Raw genomic sequence first — 21,832 nt, forward strand, 5'->3', positions numbered from 1 at the left:
TCAGTTTGATTTTTTCACGTGTTTTTTAAAAGATCTGTAGTAAGCCCTCAATTTTGCAAACCTGGATTTAATGGACCAAATTTCTGTTCTTTATGTCATATATGAAAATGAACACCCTGTTAATTTTAAAATGCTTTAACCAAGATTTGCTTATAATTAAGTTATCAGTTTAGTTTTTTTTATTAATTCACTGTTACTTTACTTAAAAAAAATACATTTTTATTGCTTTTGAGAGGAAGGGAGAGGGAGAGAGAAATAGAAACATCAATGATGAGAGAGAATCGTTGATTGGCTGCCTCCTGCACGACCCACACTGGGGATCGAGCCCACAACTTGGGCATGTGCCCTGACTGGGAATTGAACCATGACCTCCAGGTTCATAGGTTGATGCTCAATCACTGAGCCACGCTGGCCGGGCAATTCACTGTTATTTATAACAAATTTTAGCGAATACGTTGTCTGTTGGAAAAAACACTGTAGTAATTTTGCCGACATAAATATTACATATCTACAACTATAGTCTACATATTTAAATCCAAGAGTCACTGCTTTTAAACAGTGCTGGGTGAATGATTAGCAAATGATCACACCACATCTCTCTTGGTAATTGGTTGTGTTGTCTCATGGCATGACTTTCTGCAGCAGTTTTGACACGTGCTGCTGATATTCCCACGTGGGATAAGCCACGCCCCTGCTGTGTGCATTTGTTTTCTCTTGGTGAATGGTGAATGTGCTCATTTACTAGACCTATTTAGTACAAATGTAAAATTACTGTGATATATATAGAAAACCTTCCTGTGAAATTAAACTTTTCATACATAATTTTAATTACACAAACATGTCTATATAAGTAAAACAGGTAAACTAACTAACTTGTCAATTTTTTAACATATGCATTCAGAAAACCTAATTTGTTATATAATGGACTTTTCGGCTTTAACAGACACTCCCTCACCTGAATTAGTCTGTTACATCGAGGTTTTACTGTATTTGTTTTCTTGGCAGATTTGTTTTACTTTTTAGTATGGAACTTCTCAAACATGCATAAACTAGAGAGAATTATATAATAAGCCCCCTGTACCCATCACCCAGTTTCAACTATTACTGATGTTTTGGTAACTCATTAACATTGTAAAAAATTTTTATAAACTTATTAATTGAACTAGAGGCCCAGTGCACAAAATCCATGCACGGGTAGGGTCCTTAGGCCTGGCCGGCAATCAGGTCCGATCGGGGCCTTCCAGCTGCTGGCCGAGGTCTCCCTTCCAGGCTGCCAGCTGCCGGCTGGGGCTTCCCTTCTCCGGCTGCTGGCTGCCAACCAAGGCCTTCCTTCGTTCTGTGCCACCCCCTGATGGTCAGCGCACGTCATAGTGAGCAATTGGTCTCCAGGTCAAACTCCCGCAGGGACAATTTGCATGTTAGGCTTTGATATATGTAGATTATGCACTTAAGAAAAATGCACATATGCCAGGCCAGTGTGGTAGCACCAAGAGGGGGGCATGCAGGAGTCAGTCAATTGATGTTTTTATCTCTTTCCCTCTCCTTCCTCTCCCTTTCTCTCTCAAAACCAATAACATATTGTTTTTAAAAAGAAAAGTGCACCTGATAAATGCACAGCTTAATGGATTTCCACAAACTTAACAAATGTAACCTGTGCCTAGATCACAAAACAAAACATTTTCTAGGACACCAGAAACCCAACATGATCTCAGACACTCTGTGAGCCAGGTACTAGCCTAATTCCCATCTGACTAAGAGCTACTCTAGAGAAATGCTACAGTGTGAGACCCAACCAACCTACCCGCAGTGCCTCACATAGTGCACAGGTATATAGTAGATGCTTACAAATGCTCTTTACCTAGCTCCTGCTCATACTGTATAATTCCATCTTTATAAAATACAAAAACAGGCAAAGCTAATCAAAGCTGTTGGAAATCAGGGTAGTCATTACCCTTGAAGATGGGGTAGTATTTTGGGAAGGCAGTATAGGAGGAGAGGTTTCTAGACATTTCCACATTCTTTTAGTGTAGTATCATCTAATCACTGATGTGGAAGCAAATGTAGAGCTTGGAGAGAACAGAATGCAGTTATAAACAAATGCATGAAGATACAGAAAATGCATGCAGCAGGACTAGTATATGTGCTAAATGGACGAATGGACCCCTAAAATTTATCCTTAGAATATTTGGAGTGAGTATTGAGGTTGGGAGGAAAGAGATTACTGATCCTTCAAGGTAGGTGTCCAAAGAAAGGGACTGCCATGAACTTAGGTTTGATTTTCAGTAGAACTGAGAGAAGAGCAAATTTATACCCTTCTTCTGACCAAAAAGCACAATAACTCTCAAGAACTTGTGCTACATTCAGTGAATTTTAACCTTTATGAGCCACTGACTGCTTTGGAAGTGAATCTGTCCTTACAGTAATGTTTTTAAGTATATAAAGTAATTTTTAGGTTGACAAAAGAAACCAACTATATTAAAACACATGTCTGTATAGGTTGAGCATCCCTGACTGAAGGCCCTTTGCCATATTTGGAGCTCTGCAGGACCTAGTGATGTGGTGGGTAATTATAGGCATTTCGTTTTGATGAATTACATGAATGGAAGTTTTTCTTTCTTAAACAACTAAGGTAAACACTGATGGGAAGTAGCATGTATTCTACCTTGTCTTTTCTGAAAAACAGTTGTTACTGGTATGCAGTTCATAGGTGTTGAGTAGTCAGTGAATGTATTACGAATATGTGGTGGGAATTTTTATTTTGTGAAATTGTCTCTTTACAGAAGAAAGATCTCTCGGATCCTTTTAACGATGAAGAAAAGGAAAGGCATAAAGTGGAGGCCCTTGCCCGGAAATTTGAAGAAAAATATGTAAGATTTCTCTTTGTGAGGTTTCTAGACATTTCCACATTCTTTTAGTGGAGTATCATCTAATCAACACTGATGTAGAAACAAGTGTAGAGCTTGGAGGGAACAGAATGCAGTTATAAACAAATGCATGAAGATACAGAAAATGCATGCGGCAGGACTAGTATATGCAGCTAAATGGACGAATGAACCCCTAGAATTTATCCTTAGAATAAATGTTACCCCTAGAATTGATACTTAGAATAAATATTTTGGTAAAAGGCATATGAAGCCATTTAGTCTCTTCTGTGTTAGGCCATTTTATGCAGATACAAATCTATCCTATTTTAAAAGGTCTTTATGGAAGGAGATTTGGGAAGAGGGAGTGTGACTGTTGAGTGCTTTATACCCTTTTGTCACTAGCTGATGGAATTCAAGGCAACAATTAATTCTGTGACTTTAGACTTAAAAATTTGTTAAGAGGGTAGGTCTTGTTATGTGTTCTTACCACAATTACAAGCCAAAAAAAAAAAAAGCATATAACCTATTTTAAATTTTAGGGTGGAAAAAAACGTAGAAAGGACCGAATACAGGACTTGATTGATATGGGGTATGGTTATGATGAATCCGATTCCTTCATCGATAACTCTGAGGCGGTAAGTACTTAATGAAAATGCCACATAGGAATGACCACATCATTGCTCCTACTGGTAATGGCCCAGAAGCTAGGGGATGGGTCAGAGTGGGCCTGCCTTTAGCATGAGGAAGGAGCTGCACTGATGAGGGAGGAAGAGACACCCTTGATCTGGGCCTTGGTTTCTTCACTGGAAAGGATACAAGATCTGCCCAAAACACCTTCTAGCTCAGACATTGATGACTGACCAGAAGCATGAGTAGGCATTTGGTCTAAATTGTGATAGGGAAACATATGCTCTGCATCTTTGGACTGTAGTAGCAGCAATTGCAGCTGACTTATTTGTTTTTCCCCTTTCAGTATGATGAGCTTGTTCCTGCTTCTTTGACTACAAAGTATGGAGGATTTTACATTAACTCAGGAACCCTGCAGTTTCGACAAGCATCAGAATCTGAGGATGACTTCATTAAAGAAAAGAAGAAAAAATCTCCAAAGGTTAGAACATTGCTTGCTTTTGAATTTCAGAAGTGCTTTTTTTAAAACAAATGTTGTGAGGTCAGTGGGTGACTTGCTAGAATATGTGCCGTTTTAGGAAAGCTTAGGAGATTGGCAGAAAGGCATGAGCTGTGCCAAGGTTGACAGTTCATTTCTCACACCTGTGCTGTGGTGAGATGCTGTGAGTCCCAGCAGGCTTGGCTTGGCAAGGATTTCTTAAGGTTGTCTCAGGGTGAGGATGAGGGCAGTGAAGGGTGGGGGGAGTTTGTATCAGTATTGCTGTGTCTCTTCTGTGAACACGTAGAGGTCTTCAGTTCCTAGGGGTGTCATCCAGTAGAAACAAGTTAGCCTTAAGATAAGTTTATTTTGAAATCTATCACTGCCTGTAAGTTTAAAATGAGAGGCAGGGCCCACATAGAGCCCATTTCAAACTAGAAAGGTTTCTGGCTCTACAAAGGCCACTGTTGTCTCAGCCCCAGGTACTTCTAGGAGACACTGTTGGTGGAAATGCTGTGTTGACCAGCCACTGGTCTGTGGTCCAGGAACTGATCTGAAAGCTTTTGTTCATGAAAGAACAAAGTAGGATAGTTCTCAGGATATGCCCTGGACAGAGCAAGGCCAGTATTCTGTCGTGTACTTGCTTCCTGAGTGAGGGAGCCATGTAACTGTGCCTTGTCTTTAATTCCCAGAAGCGGAAGTTGAAGGAAGGTGGTGAAAAGATAAAGAAGAAGAAAAAAGATGACACTTATGACAAGGAGAAGAAATCGAAAAAGTCCAAGTTTTCCAAAGCCGGGTGAGAGGCAGCAGCTTCTTTGATAGGATAAAATATGAACTATTAGGGCAGGACACCTGGGAGCTGACTTGTGCTCCTCCTCTCAGCTTCAGATGAGGCAGCTGGGCCTGGCCTTCCATTCCCCCTCACACCTCGCACAGTGCTCTCAGATCTCTTTGTGTCAGACATCCAGAGTTCTCTCTGTCTCACTGTCAGTATTGGCAGCGGTTTCGGTCACTGTATGATTGATGCTGTCTCTTGTTCTCTTGGGCACATCTCCTCTGCCCCAGTTTTCCTTCTATCTCTGCTGTTTCCCTTTGTCTTCTCTGGTTCTGCTTTCTTTGCCTCACTCAGTCTCACCCCAGCTGCCCTTCAAGTTGCTGCTGCTCCTGTTTTCTCCCTTTAAATACATTCCTTGCTCATCCCCTTTTTGCATCCTTTTATTTCAGCCTGGCAGTGATTTTTAAAAGCCACTGGGTGTGTAGCACTTTGTGACACGGTTTTGCTAACCTGTATTAAATCGCAAGCTTTGGTCCCAGTAAGAAGGAGGTTCATGTGCCAAGAGGAGGGAGGAGGTATAACAGGGTGGACTTGTGACTTAGGTTCCTAGGGACCATTGTGCTGGGAACAGGGGTGAAGTTCCTCTGTGAATTTCCCTTTTGAGGTGTACTGCAGCCTTAGTAACCAGTTTCCTCCTTATTTGCAGCTTCACAGCCCTCAATGCCAGTAAAGAGAAGAAAAAAAAGAAATATTCTGGGGCTTTGAGTGTTAAAGAGATGCTAAAGAAATTTCAGAAGGAGAAAGAGGCTCAGAGAAAGAGGGACGAAGAGCATAAGTCTGTAGCGGTCTCGTCAGCAGAAGCTCAGGGCCTACGGGAATTGGAGGGCACCTCTGACCCCTTGCTGTCACTCTTCGGCTCCACTTCTGACAATGACTTGCTTCAGGCAGCCACTGCCATGGACTCACTGACTGATTTGGACTTGGAGCATCTGCTCAGTGAGTCTCCAGAAGGAAGCCCCTTCCGCGATATGGATGATGAAAGCGATTCCCTTGGGGTGGGACTGGACCAGGAATTCAGGCAGCCCTCTTCCCTCCCTGAAGGCCTGCCTGCACCCCTGGAGAAGCGCGTTAAGGAGCTGGCTCAGGTATGGTGACACAGAGTGGCCAGGCTTTCCTGGAAGCAGTATGGGCAGATTGACACTGGTTCTGCACCGCTTGAAGCTTGCTGCCCAGAGCAACTCTTAGTGAATTGGCAATTTTACTGTAATCTTTTCCAGGCTCTCTTCTCATCCCAAGTGAGGAAACAGTGTAAGCTTTGCTTGTCAGATGTCATTTTTAGACCTTTTTGGTTCTTTAACTCTTAGAAAATTTACTTTCTTCTGGGGAGATTTTTCTATTTTCTGCCTGTAGGTTCCTTTCCCACAGAGTATCTTCCTTTTGTGTGATAGACTGACACTAATGTTGGCAGCAAGCAGCTAAGTCAGAGATCCACCTTTTTATTAGTAATTGGTTGAAGATTTTGGAAATTCACAAAAGTTTGCAGACGTGTTACACATAGAGTATATACTTAATTGTCACTGAGTTTCAGTTGCTCCCTAGACTTGCATGTCATCAATGTTAGGTACTGATTACAGAATGTCTAAATGGTGATAAATAAAAAAGAGCAGAACCCAAAATACTGTTCATGCTCTTTTAAAAACAGCGACAACTGTCAGAACGAGTAGCCATTGCTGTTTTCCCCTGGTGATTGGGAATTGGTCCCTAGAGTGCTAAGAACTGTCAATTCAGTAACCTATAAACCAAGCATGGGTTGTTAGTCATGATGACATTGACCCTTCAGTTAAAATAACCTTTCATCTTGGGCATCATGGCTTGTCATGTAGCTCCTGTGGCATTTATACTCCATAGCTGTAAGGTTTTTATTTTATATAGCTATAAGTTTTAAACCAGTGATTCTCATAATGTTCCAGAATCACTATAGGTATAATATCCTTTGTGTTTTAGGGCAGGGTAAATGTTAACTAGTGCTACCAATGATTTTCTCACTTCCAAAAAATATTTGAATACAATATACGAAGTAAATTAAACTATTTATTTTTATTAGTTTGTGTGAGGTGTTCTATTTGAATGTAATGATTTAAATGAATTGTACCACACCAGAAATTCAGAGTATATCTTAATAGGACATTAAGTTGGAAGTAGTTGAATCTGAACTTGGCATGTTTGAGCATACTGTCCTATATTTACTCTCAGAATTTATGTCAAAGAACTATTACTCCTTGTTCTTTTCAATCCTCCGGTTTGTAATCAAATTGTTTTGTAGCATCTGAAAGTCATGTTAAGTAAGTTGAATAAGGTATGTGTGGCAGTAGCTAGTCGTTTTTTAGAGAAAAGTCAAAGCAATTCTTGGATGTGTCCTGACTTCCACCACAGGTTGTATTCTAGTCTAATGACTTATACTCATTATTTCCCTTTCTTGGGAAAGATGGACAAATTTAGTGGAAACAAAGTGACATAACATGAAACAGCATTGGGCTGTGATTCAAGAAAGCCTCACTTTCTGGAGTGCCCTGGATGGACACTGAGCAAGCTGTCCTTCCTCAGTGACTGCCAAGTCTCGGTTTTCTCTTGGGCACAATGGAGAGAGAGTTCAGGATTCCATAGGTAAGGTAGGCTTGGGTTCTGGTGGGGCAGTGGTGACCAGGAGAATTTGATGTACTGGCTTGAAAATATAATGTTCAAATGTGAAATTGATACGTTAGTCATTTTCTGACGCTTCTATAACAGCATTAAAGAAACTTTGGGAAATGAGGTGGAAAGTGGGAATTACCCATCATCCTGACAATCTGAAAACTTTTTAATTTACATATTCTTTTCTAGCCTCTTTGTGTATATGTTTTTATGTAGTTGTAATTATAGTTGTGAATAATTGTTTCCTGCTTTCTTCACTTAATAAATATGATAAAGCCCTCATCACTTTTAATGGTTGCATGAAAAAGAAGGCTTATTTTAGAAAGTTACTTAATGCCACTTCTAAGGATTCCCAGGTACTTTGTTCCTACAGGGTCCTGCACTTGGGACACTTGGAGTCTCCAGACCATGTGCATGAGTGCTCTAGACCCAGACCCTCCTGAGAATCTTCTGGGAAAGATAGTCTTTCTAGGGAAAAAGGCCTATGTACACAGGAATTGCATATAATTGCAAAAGCCATACATGGGTATTTGGATCCTTAATAAGGAGCCCTATCCTAGATCTTGAACTGGATATTGCATTTTAAAAGCTTAAATTAAACTTGATGTATATAACTATAACATTAGCGATGTTATGTATTTCTCACTTTTTACTCCCTTCATTTTTCTTTTTTTCTTCTTGCTTTTATTTTAATAATAATTTGTTTAGATTTTAAATCTTGGCCTTAGATGATACATGTATCAGTTTCTACTGTTAACTAAAAAACTATCTCAAACAGTGACTTCAAACAGCAATTAATTTCTCCTGACTCTATGGATGCCTGGGTGGTTCTTCTTTGTCCTACCTGGGTGCTCTCTTGTACCTGCACTCAGCTGGCAAGATGGCTGGGTGCTGGGACGGTGAGGCCTCTCTCCTCTGGTCTTCCTAGTCTTTTTTCAGTGCATGGCAGATTCAGGGCAATATTTTAAGAGGGTGACTGTAGAAGTCATAAGGCCCTTAAGATCTAGCCTTAGAAGTTGTATGTACCACATCACTTTTGCCACACTGTATTGGTAAAGTGAGTCACAAGTGCACACCAAATTGGAGGGTTGGGGAATTAGAGACCACCTCTCCCTGCGGCAGGAATGCATGTTCTGGGAGGGGTCCTGTTTGAGGCCTACCACGGAACATAAGCAGATTCTAATCTGATGTCATCCCTTATGGAAAATTTTTTTCTGTGAGAAACAAAAATTAGATTTAACTTCTAGCGAGAAGTGATACTTAAAACTTTGAAAAATATATTTGGAAGTTTAAGTATGCTAAAGAGGCCCTCTAAGAGGGTGACCTTGGAGAATGCTGCCCATACATTATTTACTGTTTTCTTCTCATACCCATTTTTAATTTCTTACTCCCTTGAACTGTACATTTTTATGGCCCCAGAGAATCCAGTGATTTCATTCAATGTGTCTTTTATTTTGGTTGTTGGAAAGCTCAGGTGTGTTGCCCTCTTAGGTTATTATCTTTAGTTTGGCAGCCTCTCAGCCTGGTTCATACAGATGACCCAGGTCTGTTTTGGTCCTCTTTAGTCAAGCATAAAATGGGAACAATACTAAGACTAGAAAAGAAGCAGAGACCCCATGTCACCCACCCTGCTGCTCTTACCTGCTTACTGTCCTACTGATTTAGAACCCCTGCATTGCAAATCCAGGGAGACATGGATTCAAGGAGGATAAGGTTGGAAAAAACTAACCAACCTGTTTGATCTTCTTTAAAAAAAATGATGACAAATTTCATTCTGTTCAGCAAAAACAGGTACGGTATATGAGGTTCTGAACTAGGTGCCGAACGGTTATAAGTAGCTTTTCTTACAATAAATAAAACAGCTTATTAAAAGGCTATTGGAACTATTGTAGATCAGCATAATCTGGCTGGCTTAACTTTACTTCCTATTTTTAAAAAATGTATTTTTTTTTAATTGATTTCAGAGAGGAAGGGAGAGGGAGAAAAAGATAGAAACATCAGTATGAGAGAGAATCATTGATCGGCTGCCTCCTGCATGCCCCACTCAGGGGATCAAGCCCACAACCTCTGACGGGGAATCGAACTGTGACCTCCTGGTTCATAGGTCAACGCTCAACCACTGAGCCATGCTGGGCAGGCTTACTTTCTATTTAATCTTGGATTGATTCATTCATTCAACTCCTTGGGCAAGGATGTCTCTTAAGGTTGAAGGACCTAACTTATTTCTGGAAGACTATCTGATGGATATCCAATTGCTACTTTAATTAGATTTATTTTAAAATGCAGCACCTGGCCTGGCCAGCGTGGCTGACTCGGTTGGGCATTGTCCCATGTACCAAAAGGTTGCCATTTGGTTCGATTCCAGGTCAGGGCACATGCCGGAGTTGCAGGCTCGATCCCCCATAGGGGGTGTGCAGGAGGCAGCTGATCGATGTTTTGCTCTCACATTGATATTTATCTCTCTCTTTCCCTTCCACTCTCTCTAAAAATCAGTAAAATAAAATAAAAAAAAATTAAAAAAATAAAAATGTAGCACTTGACTAATTATCTCCAATATAAAAACAGACCCTCAGAGATACTGTCTACACAATCCAAAAGGCATCAGGAAAAAAAATCTTTAATGATGGGTCTGATAAACAGTGGGGCATTTGAAATACATATTGAAGTAATTAGGTTGAATACTATGAAGATGCTTCTGGATCTTACAACTAGTAGTGTATAAGCTTAAGCAAAAGAATGGCTTGGTTTTATTTTCTCTCAAACTAAAATCATAATTGCAGTACATTAAAAGTGCCAAGTTAGAATTGCAAATCCTTCTGAAAGTATAAGAAATTGGCAGATGAATGGGTTAAAAGTCACACTGTTTCTTTCTTCCATTCCATCCATCCATGTGATTCCTTTCATCTCAGGCTTCTGTGCTATCCTCTAGCCAAGATATCTTGCAGAAGTTACAAGTTATATTTGGTTGTTTGATACTGAGTTTTTCTTCCTCTAATTTGCATTCTTTAAATCAATGCTATCCATTTGTTCATCTATCCACTCAGTTGGCATTTACTATGCATTTATTATATGATTATATGATAGGTAGTTGTGGGAAATATATTGATGAATAAGATTCAGTTCTTGTTCTCCATGAGCTTATATAAATGGACCAGGAGACATGTAAAAATAACGGTTGGACAAAACAATGAAATAAGCCATGTGATTTTTTTTTCCTGGTCTTTTTTTGTTTGTTAGCCCTGTGATGTGTTGATGGCCAAGTAGATGGTTAGGTGATTCAACAATAAAGATTAAAAGAAAAAAAAGAGTGGAAGGATTTAAGAAAAATAGACTGCTGTTATTAGAATTGGGAAACATAAGAGGGAGAGCAGAAACTAGTGGGTTTGGTTTTTGCAAGTTGGGTTTGCATACCAGAAGGTCATCCATTTATAGATATAATTGGAATTACTTAGAAGTAATTGGAAATTCTGATTAGGGCTTAGAAAAAAAGGTTTATGCTAGAGGTTTAGATTAGAGAGACCTAATTTGTGCATTTGTGTTGTTTTGAAGCTGTGAAGGGGAAGGTGTTATTGGGAGAAGTGAGTTCTAAGTAGAACTTTGGGGGTCCATCTGTAATGAACGAATTAGTGGAAGAGACAGATGGAGTAGTCAGAGGTAGGACAAGGACCTAGTGAGGAAGACAAGTGGGATGAGATGAAAGTAGAGGATAGTTATTGGTGCCTGCTGTTTCAGAGGGCTTGATCAGGATTGATCATTTCATTTTAGGTAGTCACTTTATTGCCTTTGTTTGCCATCATTATTATATTGTATACCATGCCTGAAGTTTTACTTTGCCAAAAGCCTTTGGACCACTCTTGGATTTAGATCAGTGACTCTCAATCCTCTCTGTACCTTAGAGTCACCAGAGTTACTTTTTTTTTCTTTATTGATTAAGGTATTACATATGTGTCCTTATCCCCCCATTATCCCCCCCCATACCCCTCCACTCATGCCCTCACCCCCTTGTCTGTGTCCATTGGTTAGGCTTATATGCATGCATACAAGTCCTTTAGTTGATTTCTCCCCCTTACTGCCACCCTCCCCTACCTCCCTCTGAGGTTTGATGGTCTAATCCAGTGGTCTGCAAACCATGGCTCGCGAGCCACATGTGGCTCTTTGGCCTCTTCCACAAAATACCACGTGCGGGCGCGTACATACAGTGTGAGGGAAACTTCGTGGCCTGTGCGCAGAAGTCGGTTTTCGGCTCTCAAAAGAAATTTCAATCGTTGTACTGTTGATATTTGGCTCTGTTGACTAATGAGTGTGCCGACCACTGGTCTAATCGATGTTTCTCTGTCTCTGGATCTGTTTTTGTTCATCAGAGTACTGATACTTGGGCTTTTAAAAAAGAATACAAATTCATGAGCCTCGTTCCTAGAGATTCTGATGTGATTGGTCCAGGGTGGGTAAAGCTGCCAGGTGATTCCAATGCGCAGTCAAGTATGAGAACCACTGGTTAACTTTGGCAGTTAGCTTTCCTCACTTGTGCTTTCAGGGCTGTGGCTGCTTGCTGTGGTTGCTTCAGGGGTTTCCAAGCTTGCCATCCAGATGTTAACTGTGTTCTCATAGGAAGCAAAACACTGTATAGTAACCTGCTCTATCTTGTGTTTATAGGTAGTAAGGTATGTTAGTAATTCCAATGGTCTGGGTAATGGAGTTTCTGATATACTGTAAGTAGATTATGAATTTTCAGAGAATTATAATGTCCTTAAATGCTAATGCAGCACATTATTATTATTACTTTAGTAGATAAAGGTCTTCAAATATTGCAGGTTTTAAAAAAGTTCTTGATTGTTTTTGTACTGCAGATGTATGAAAATTCCAACTTGCAATTTAGATGATAGAGTTGCTGGGAACAAAAGTTAGCTAGCTGGCCCTAGCTGGTATGGCTCAGTGGATAGAACGTTGGCCTGCAGAGAAGGGTCCCGGGTTCGATTCTGGTCAAGGGCACATGCCCGAGTTGTGGGCTCGATTCCCCGGTATGGGGTGTGCAGAAGGCAGCCAATCAATGATTCTCTCTCATTGATGTTTCTCTCTCTCTCTCCCTTTCTCTCTGAAATCAATAAAGATACATATTTTTTAAAAGTTAGCTGACAAAATCAAATGCATAATGATTGCTTTGACTCTGATTTTCTTTTATGTGACTTTATTTCAAGTCCCGGGCAGAAGAGAGAGTCCATAGATGTTTCAGCAGCATTTGAAAAGAGCTGGATATACCATTTCTAGAGCATATAGTGATCACAGGTGGGCATGGTGAGGACTTTATCGATAGGTGTTCTGTAGGGACTGACTGCTCTTGTGCCTGTGGGTGAATGTGAGGGCCCTGTGGGGAAAGTGCACTAATGGATGTTACTGTCTGCTATGAACCAGGCTGCCAGAGCTGCTGAGGGAGAGAGCAGACAGAAGTTCTTCACCCAGGATATTAATGGCATCCTCTTAGAGTGAGTATCTTTTGTTTCTTTACTGTTAGCATGCCTGGGTTTGAGCAGGCAAGGGGATTGGGAGTGTGATTGAACTACATAAAGACCACTGATGAGATATTTAGAAGATTATTTTTGTTTTATCGTTCTTTTTAAATGGGGGGGTGGGGCACACAAAATATTTGTCTCTAGGAAATAATAGACCTTTTCTTGCTGTCACTTCTCCCAGGGCCAGTGTGCACCATCCTGTAATACTTCTCCCAAATGCCCAAACCTCTGAGATGCTACACTGTATGGATTGTGTTAAAAAGCAAAACAATAACAACAAAACAACCCTACACACATAAATCCAAACCAGATTCTTTGTAGGTGGCTCTACAGCTTTGCCGCTTCTCTCCTGGTTACATTTTGCACTATGTAGCAGAGGAAGCTTGCTGCTCAACAGCTGAGGATTTTTCACATGTAAGAACAGTTGTCAAGACTTAGGGATATTCTAGCAAAGTACCTTGCCTGGCCAGGTCAGGAAGCCTGGGATATGGAGAGCACCTGAGGATCAGCAGAGATAAGAGTTTTATGTCCACAATGCCTGTTAGAGTATGCCAAATAGGGAGAGCTCAAGGGATCAAAGACTATTTGGAATAGTGTTTTATTTATCTAGATGGAGACACTGGAGGGATGAGAATTTCCCTGACGTCCTGATCAGGGATAGGACTGGGAACTGGAATAGTAAGGAAGTGCTTTTAGAAAGTATTGACCCCAAGTAACTCAGTTACTTTCCAGTTTGAAAGCTTTTCTGTCTTTTTCATTTATGAAATTTAATACTTCAGAGCTTTTTCTCTTGGACTCTGATAATGTTTGGCTTGGTCTTGTCTTGGACTTGAGAGCCTTAGCCCACTTTACCCAGTCAGGTTCATCAGGTTTGGGAATTTTTGTTTGGTGACTGTTGGAGATCTGTTGCACTGGCCACTTGGTTGCATTGTGTGTTGAGATAAGATTTTACCTGCTCTTGGCTCTTAGCTTTCCTGTCCATGGTAGGGTGATCTAATGATGAAAGAATATGCCTGGGCTGTGACCCATTGATAACTATTCTGTTCTTCAGCATAGAGGTACAAACTCGGGAGCTGAGTAGCCAGGTTCGTTCTGGGGTATATGCCTACCTTGCTTCATTCCTGCCCTGCAGCAAGGACACCCTCGTCAAGCGTGCTCGAAAGCTTCACCTTTGTGAACAGGTGGGTGACTCTGCAGTGGAACATGTTGGCTTTGGGGCCCAGAGGAGGGGTGACTGAGTCTTCACAGATGTCACAGGTGCTACTGCACTGCCTCTGCGATTATTTCTGTAGTGGGTCCTCAGTATAAGAAGAGGTACATAAAACAGATTTATGATATGTCCTGCTCTCTTCAGGGGGGGCGTCTGAAGGAACCTCTCCAGAAGCTTAAGGAAGCCATTGGCAGGGCAATGCCAGAGCAGATGGCCAAGTACCAGGATGAATGCCAGGCGCATACACAAGCCAAGGTTGCTAAGTAAGTATGTCCCATCACTCTCATCAGCATTCCCACCTCCTTATCTTGGAGGTCCCAGGGGAAGGGGGACAAAAGGGAGGCAGTGGACACAGGAGGAAGTAGTTTTCCTGTGGTGACTTTAGGGTCCTGTTTAATTCTGTTCACCCGGTAGGATGCTGGAAGAGGAGAAAGACAAGGAGCAGAGAGAACGGATTTGTTCTGATGAGGAAGAAGATGAAGAAAAGGGCAGGAGGATAATGGGACCCCGGAAGAAATTTCAGTGGAATGATGAAATCAGGTGTGCCCAAACTGGGTCCTTGCCTCATTGGAGGGTTTGTGGGGCCAGTGTCTGAGCATGTTCCCGTATTTCTAATGAAGGTTAGAATCATTTACTTTAATCAGGGCTGGTGAAAGCACATGATTAAAACCTTGAAGAAGCATTTGGGGTGGTTTGAAGTTTCTGACTTCTGCCTACTCCTTAGGGAGCTGCTCTGCCATGTGGTGAAGATAAAACTGGAGAGCTATGATCTGGAAAAGAACAACAAAGTCCATTCCTGGGAAGATTATGTGAAGGTGTTTCTGGATGCTGAGGTCAGACCTCTCTGGCCTAAAGGCTGGATGCAGGCCAGGTGAGTGCCCATGAACAGCCATATGGTCAGTGTGACGATGAGGTGGAATATTCTTACAGTAAAGAAATATTTGAGTGCTTCTATTTTGCCAGGTCAATAGGGTTCCTTCTCTCAGGGACCCACTGTCTGGTTGACTCAACTCTAATTTCACATGAGGAATTGGGGGGCATGAGGAATTGGGGATCCATGCCCTTCCCGCCTCAGTCTGCTCTTTCCTGTGTTGAGATGATGGCTCCTACTGGAAGCTAAGAGATGGAAACATCTTAATGTTCTGAACAGAAGTCTCATTTGCAAGTAGCAGGGCTGACTGATTATTGGGGTTAAGTGCCAGACTTCTCATAGGCTGCTTTGTATTATGTATCTTCTCATGAATAGGCTACATCTGCAATACCCAAAGTTAGCTGGAGCTAGTGTTCTTTTTTAAAAATGTTTTATTGTGGTAAAATATACTTAACATAAAATTTATTATCTTAACCTTTTTTTAAATCCTCATCCGAGGATATTTTTTCCATTGATTTCTAGAGAAAGTGGAAGGGAGGGAGGAGAAAGGAAGGGAGAGAAAAAGGAAGGGAGGGAGGGAGGGGGAGAGAGAGAACATCCATGTAAGAGAGAGACATCAATTGGCTGCCTCCTGCACACACCCCTACCGGGGCTGGGGAACCTGCAACTGAGGTATGGACCTGGGAATTGAACCCATGACCCTTCATTCTGCATGCCAACGCTCTAACCACTGAACAAACCAAGGCCCATCATAACCATTTTTAAGTGCACAGTTCAGTAGTATTACATACATTGACATTGTTGTGAGCCATTACTACCATCTATCTTCATAAATCTTTTCATCTTATAAAACTGAAACTGTACCCATTAAATGATAATTCCATGTTTCCCTCTCCCCATAGACACTTGCAAGCGTCGTTCTACTTTCTGTCTCTCTAAATTTGACTACTCTTAAGTACCTCATATAAGTGGAGTAATTCAGTATTTATCTTTTTATGACTGGCTTACTTCACTTAGCATAATGTCCTCAGGGTTCATCCACATTGTAGATAGCACAGAATTTCCTTCGTGTTTTTTTTTTTGTGTTTTTTTTTAATATATTTTATTGATTTTTTACAGAGAGGAAGGGAGATGATAGAGAGTTAGAAACATCCATGACAGAGAAACATCTATCAGCTGCCTCCTGCACACCTCCTACTGGGGATGTGCCCGCAGCCAAGGTACATGCCCTTGACCGGAATCGAACCTGGGACCCTTCAGTCCACAGGCTGACGCTCTATCCACTGAGCCAAACCGGTTAGGGCCGTTTTTAAGGCTGAATAACATTCCATTGTATGTCTATATCGCATTTTGCTTATCCATTTGTCGATGGATAGTTACGTTGCTTCCATATTTTAGCTGTTGTGAATAATGCTGCTATGAACATGGATGTACAAATATATTATTGAGACCCTACTTTCAATTCTTTGGGGTTTATATGTACCCAGAAGGGGAATTGCTGGATGATATGGTAATTCTATGTTTACTTTCTTGAGGAATTTCCACAGTGGCTATTTGACATTTTCACCAACAGTGCACAGGGTTCCAGTTTCCCCACATCCTCACCAACACTTGTTTATGGTTTATTTTATTGTAGCCATCCTAATCCAAATAGGTATGAGGTGGTATCTCATTGTAATTCTGATTTGCATTTCCCTAATGATTAAGGATGTTGAGTATCTTGTTAAGTACTTATTGGCCATTTGTATGTCTTCGGAGAAATGTCTCTTTAAGTCTTTTGCCCATTTTAAAATTTACTTTTTTGTTGTTGTATTTTAGGAGTTATCTATATATTCTGGCTATTAATCTCTTGTCAGATATATAATTTACAAACATTTTCTTCCATTCTGTGGGTTGCCTTTTTACTCTGCGTATAGTGTCTTTTTATATATATATATATATACATATATATATTTTATTGATGTTTTTACAGAGAGGAAGGGAGAGGGAGAGAGAGTTAGAAACATCGATGAGAGAGAAACATAAATCAGCCACCTTCACACCCCCCACTGGGATGTGCCCGCAACCAAGGCACATGCCCCTGACCGGAATCGAACCTGGGACCCTTGAGTCTGCAGGCAACACTCCATCCACTAAGCCTAACAGGTCAGGGCAGTATAGTGTCTTTTGATGCACAAGTTTTTAAGTATTCATGAAGTTCAATTTGTCTGTATTTTCTCTTGTTTGTGCCTTTGTTGTTATATCTAAGAAATGATGGCCACATTCAAATGTCATGAAGCTTTTCTCCTATGTTTTCTTCAAAGAGTTTTACTGTTTTGGGTTTTTCATTAATTTCCTTGATCCATTTTTAGTTAATTTTTGTATATAGGTGAGGGGCCAACTTCTTTCTTTTGAATGTGGATATCCACTTTTCCCAGCACCATTTGTTGAAAAGAATGTTCTTTCCCCTACTAAATGGTTTTGGCATGCTTATCAAAATGATTTGACCATATATGTGAGGGTTTATTTCTGGGCTCTCTGTTAATTCCATTGGGTTACATGTCTGTCTTTAGCCAAGACAACACTATTTTTATTACTGTAGCTTTGCAATAGTTTTGAAACCAGGAGTTGTCAGTCTTCCAGTTTTGTTCTTACTTTTTGAGATTGTTTTGGATATTCAGGGTCTCCTAAGATACCATGTAAATTTTAGAATGGGTTTTCTATTTCTGTAAAAATTGTCTTTGAGATTTTGATAGGGATTGCATTGAATCTGTAGAATACTTTGGGTAATGTTAACATTGTAATAATATTAAGTCTTCTAATCCATGAATGTGGCATGTATTTCCATTTATTTATGTTGACTTTAATTTATTTCAGCAATGTTTTGTTTTCATTGTATAAGTCTTTCATGTCCTTGGTGAAGTTAATTTCTAAGTTTTAAAAAAATATTGTTGAAAGGTTCAGGGTTGGGCCGGGGTCACACAGAACGGACTCAAGGCTCAGTGTAATCAAAATGATGTTTATTTGAGGCACCTGGGTGCAGGTCGTCTGACTCGAGAAAGAGCCAGTGGTGAATTGGGGAGGGAGCAGGCTTTTTATGCACGCAGGGAGAGCTGCAGACAGGGCTTCGGCTTGACCCAGGTATCAGGACCATGCCCCTGTCATAGTTGTTGTACGACCTTGCCCTTTGTCCTTCTGCTGGCACTAGACGTCCTTTCTTGGGGGACTATGCAGGGGTGATGGTCTTCAGGAATTTCAGTAAAATAACCACTCAAGGGGAGCATGTTTGTGCAAGGCTTAGTCTAACAGAATGAGCTTTCCCTTTAACATTTGTTAGATTTTGTAAGGCTCAAACCTTGTTTTCTCCAGTTAACCCTTTCACTTGTGAATAGAATTATTCATGTGTAGAAATGCAACTGATTTTTATGTGTTGACTTTAAAAAATATATTTTATTTATTTTGTTAATCCTCACCCGAGGACATTTTTTCCATTGATTTTTCTAAGAGAGAGTGGAAAGGAGGAAGGGGGAAGGAGGGAGAGAGACGAGACAGAGAGAGAGAGAGAAACAGAGAAACATTGATGTGAAAGAGACACATCAATTGGTTGCCTCCCGCATGCATCCCCACTGGGCCGGGGATAGAACCTGCAACCCAGTTTGTACCCTTCAGTGAGTGGGCTGATGCTCTAACCATTGATCACACCAGCCAAGGCTATTTGTTCTTTTTTAATGTCCCCACTTTCTGATTTTGATAATTTGAGTCTTTTTAAAAAATATATTTTTTTTATTGATTTCAAAGAGGAAGGGAGAGGGAGAGAGAGATGGAAGTATCAGTGATGAGAGAGAAACAACCCCACTGGGGATCGATTCCGCAACCTAGGCATGTTCCCTGACCAGAATCAAACCTGGCACCCTTCATTCTGCAGGCTGATGCTCTATCCTGCCAGGGCTTGAGTCTCTTTTTTTCATCACTTGAGTGGACTTTATTTTGCAGGCAAGAATGCAGCAGATGACGTAAGGGTAATCATTAAACTGAGCTCTCAATGGCAAGGAGACTCATCTGGAAGAGGGCTCAGGCAACCAAAATTTCAAGAGGTACAGGTTTAGGTCTAAGAAGGTGTTCATGGTGTAGTCATGATGCTGGAGATTCTTGTAGTTGATGTTGTCAAACAGTTCAGTAGGTGCAGTTGTTCATGCTGGCATTTTTGGTGGACTTTGTTTCTTGAGATTCAGTGGCAGAGATCCTTGTCACTGAATTCTACAAAGAGATAAGCTGTAGGAGCAAGTGCCTTGTAGAATCATAGTCTTCAGCGCTCCAACTTGTCCTTGCTGGAGTAGGAAGGATATCATTGTAATGTAATGACTTGGAGCTGGCAGGGCAGAGGTGCCCCCCCCCAGCAAATTTCATTTAAAATTTATTTTTCAATTACATTTGACATACATTATTATTAGTTTCAGGTGTAAAACATAGTGATTAGACATTTACATATCTTACAAAGTGATCACCGTAGTAAGTCAAGTACCATCTGGACACCATACATGATTATTACAATATTATTGGCTATTTCTCTATGCTGTACTTTACATCCATGTGACTTTTTTTTTTTAAATATATTTTATTGATTTTTTACAGAGAGGAAGGGAGAGGGATAGAAAGCTAGAAACATCGATGAGAGAGAAACATTGATCAGCTGCCTCCTGCACACCCCCCACAGGGGATGTGCCTGCAACCAAGGTACATGCCCTTGACCGGAATCGAACCTGGGACCTTTCAGTCTGCAGGCTGATGCTCTATCCACTGAGCCAAACCGGTTTTGGCTTTATTTTTTTTTTCATGTGATTATTTTTATAACTGGCAATTTGTTCTTCTTAATCCCTTTCACCTTTTTCACCTATTTCCCACCAATCCCCCTCCTGCCTGGTGACTAATAGTTTGTTCTCTGTATTTGTCAGTTTCTATTTTGTTTGTTCATTTCTTTTTTTTTTTTAGATTCCACATAATATGTGAAATGATATGGTATGTCTTTCTCTGTCTGATTTATTTCCTTAAGCACAATACCATGTGGGTCCATCCATGTCACAATGGCAAGATTTCTTTCATTTTTATGGCTGATTAATATTCCATTTTATGTATGAACCACATCTTCTTTATCCATTTGTCTGTGGATGGACATTTGGATTACTTTCACCTCTTGGCTATTGTAAGTAATGCTGTGATGAACATAGAGGAGCATATATCTTTTTGATTTAGTATTTGGCTGTCTTTGGGTAAATACCCAGAAGTGAAAATGCTGGGTTATATGGTAGTTCTATTTTTAATTTTTTGAGGAACCTTCATACTGTTTTCTAATGACTGCACCAATTTAGAATCCCCGAATTCAGTTTGCTAATTGCTAAATGAGGGTTCCTTTTTCTCCTTTGCCAACAATCAAGGAGTGAGGATATTTTCCCATTTATTTAAAAATATATATTTTTATTGATTTCAGAGAGGAAGGGGGAGAGAGAGAGAGAGAGACATCAGTGATGAGATGGAGTCATTGATAGGTTGCCTCCGGTATACCCCACACTGGGGTTCGAGCCCACAACCTGGGCATATGCCCTGACTGGGAATTGTACTTTGACCTCCTGGTTCATAGGTTGACACTCAACCACTGAGCCATGCCTGCTGGGCTCCATTTGGAAGAGAGGGGTAAAAGGGAGAAAGAGAGAAATATCTATGTGACAGAGATACATCTATTGGTTGCCTCCCACATGTGCCCCAACCAAGGGCAGATATCGGGCCTACAACCCAGATATGTGCCCTTGACTGGGAATTGAACCTGCAACCTTTTGGTGTGCAGGCCGATGGTCTTACCACTGAACCATGCTGGGTTAGGGTTCTGTCATTATTTTCTCAAATAGGTTTTTAATGTCTTGTCTTTTTTGTTTTTTAATCCTCACCCAAGGATATTTTTTTTCTATTGATTTCTAGAGATAGTGGGAGGGAGAAGGTAGAGAGAGGTAGAGAGGAAGAAAGAAACATCAGTGTGAGAGAGAGACATTGATTGGTTGCCTTCTGCACGTGCCCCTACCAGGGCTGGGGACCTGCAACCAAGCTATGTGCCCTGGACCTGGAATTGAACCCGAAACCCTTTGGTCCAAGGGCTGACACTCTAACCACTGAGCCAAACCAGTCAGGGCGGTTTTCAATTTCTTACTCCCTCTTCTCCTTCCAGCACCCTATGATGTAAATGTTGGTACCCTTGAAGTTGTCCCAGAGGCTCCTTACACTGTCTTCATAATTTTGGATTCTTTTCTTTTTGCTCTTCTGATGGGGTGTTTTTTTGCTTCCTCATATCATATTCCAAATCGTTGATTTGATTCTCGGTATCCTCTTACTCTACTGTTGATTCCCTGTAAATTATCCTTCATTTCTGACTTGTCTTTTTTTATGTTGTTGATGTTCTAAGTTCTTTGAAGTTCTCATTAGTTTCTTGAGCATCCTTATAAGTATTGTTTTGAACTCTATCTGGTAGTTTGCTTGCTTCCATTTCATTTAATTCTTTTTCTGGAGATTTCTTCTGTCCTTTTCATTTGTTTGTCTCTGCATTTTTTGCTGCTTCCCTGTGTTTGTTTCTATGTATTAGAGCTGCTTTGTCTCCTGGAATTGGTAAAGTGGCCCTGTGTAGTAGGTGTTCTATAGGACCTAGTAGCTCAGCCTCTCTGGTCACCTGAGCTGGGCACTCTAGGTGCATCCCTGTGGGCTGTGTGCACAGTCTTATTGTAGTTGACCCTTGATTGCTGTTGGTGTCACTGGGAGGGATTGACCCCCAATCCAATTGGCGGGATTGA

The 21,832-nt window shown here is 40.8% G+C and overlaps 1 protein-coding gene across 2 annotated transcripts in view; it reads left to right on the forward strand.

The window, feature by feature from the left end:
• The window catches only part of UBN1 (ubinuclein 1), a 40,444-nt gene that overhangs the window by 6,313 nt on the left and 12,299 nt on the right, over positions 1-21,832 (forward strand). For both annotated transcript variants that reach the window (XM_079798816.1, XM_079798817.1), the window contains exons 4-13: positions 2,781-2,867; positions 3,404-3,499; positions 3,838-3,972; positions 4,662-4,765; positions 5,451-5,889; positions 12,845-12,915; positions 13,994-14,123; positions 14,297-14,415; positions 14,567-14,692; positions 14,877-15,023. In XM_079798816.1, coding sequence (XP_079654942.1) covers positions 2,781-2,867; positions 3,404-3,499; positions 3,838-3,972; positions 4,662-4,765; positions 5,451-5,889; positions 12,845-12,915; positions 13,994-14,123; positions 14,297-14,415; positions 14,567-14,692; positions 14,877-15,023 — 1,454 coding nt within the window. The remainder of the gene's footprint in view (positions 1-2,780; positions 2,868-3,403; positions 3,500-3,837; positions 3,973-4,661; positions 4,766-5,450; positions 5,890-12,844; positions 12,916-13,993; positions 14,124-14,296; positions 14,416-14,566; positions 14,693-14,876; positions 15,024-21,832) is intronic.

The sequence above is a fragment of the Cnephaeus nilssonii genome (genome assembly GCF_951640355.1).
Source record: "Cnephaeus nilssonii genome assembly, chromosome: 2".
NCBI lineage: Eukaryota > Metazoa > Chordata > Mammalia > Chiroptera > Vespertilionidae > Cnephaeus > Cnephaeus nilssonii.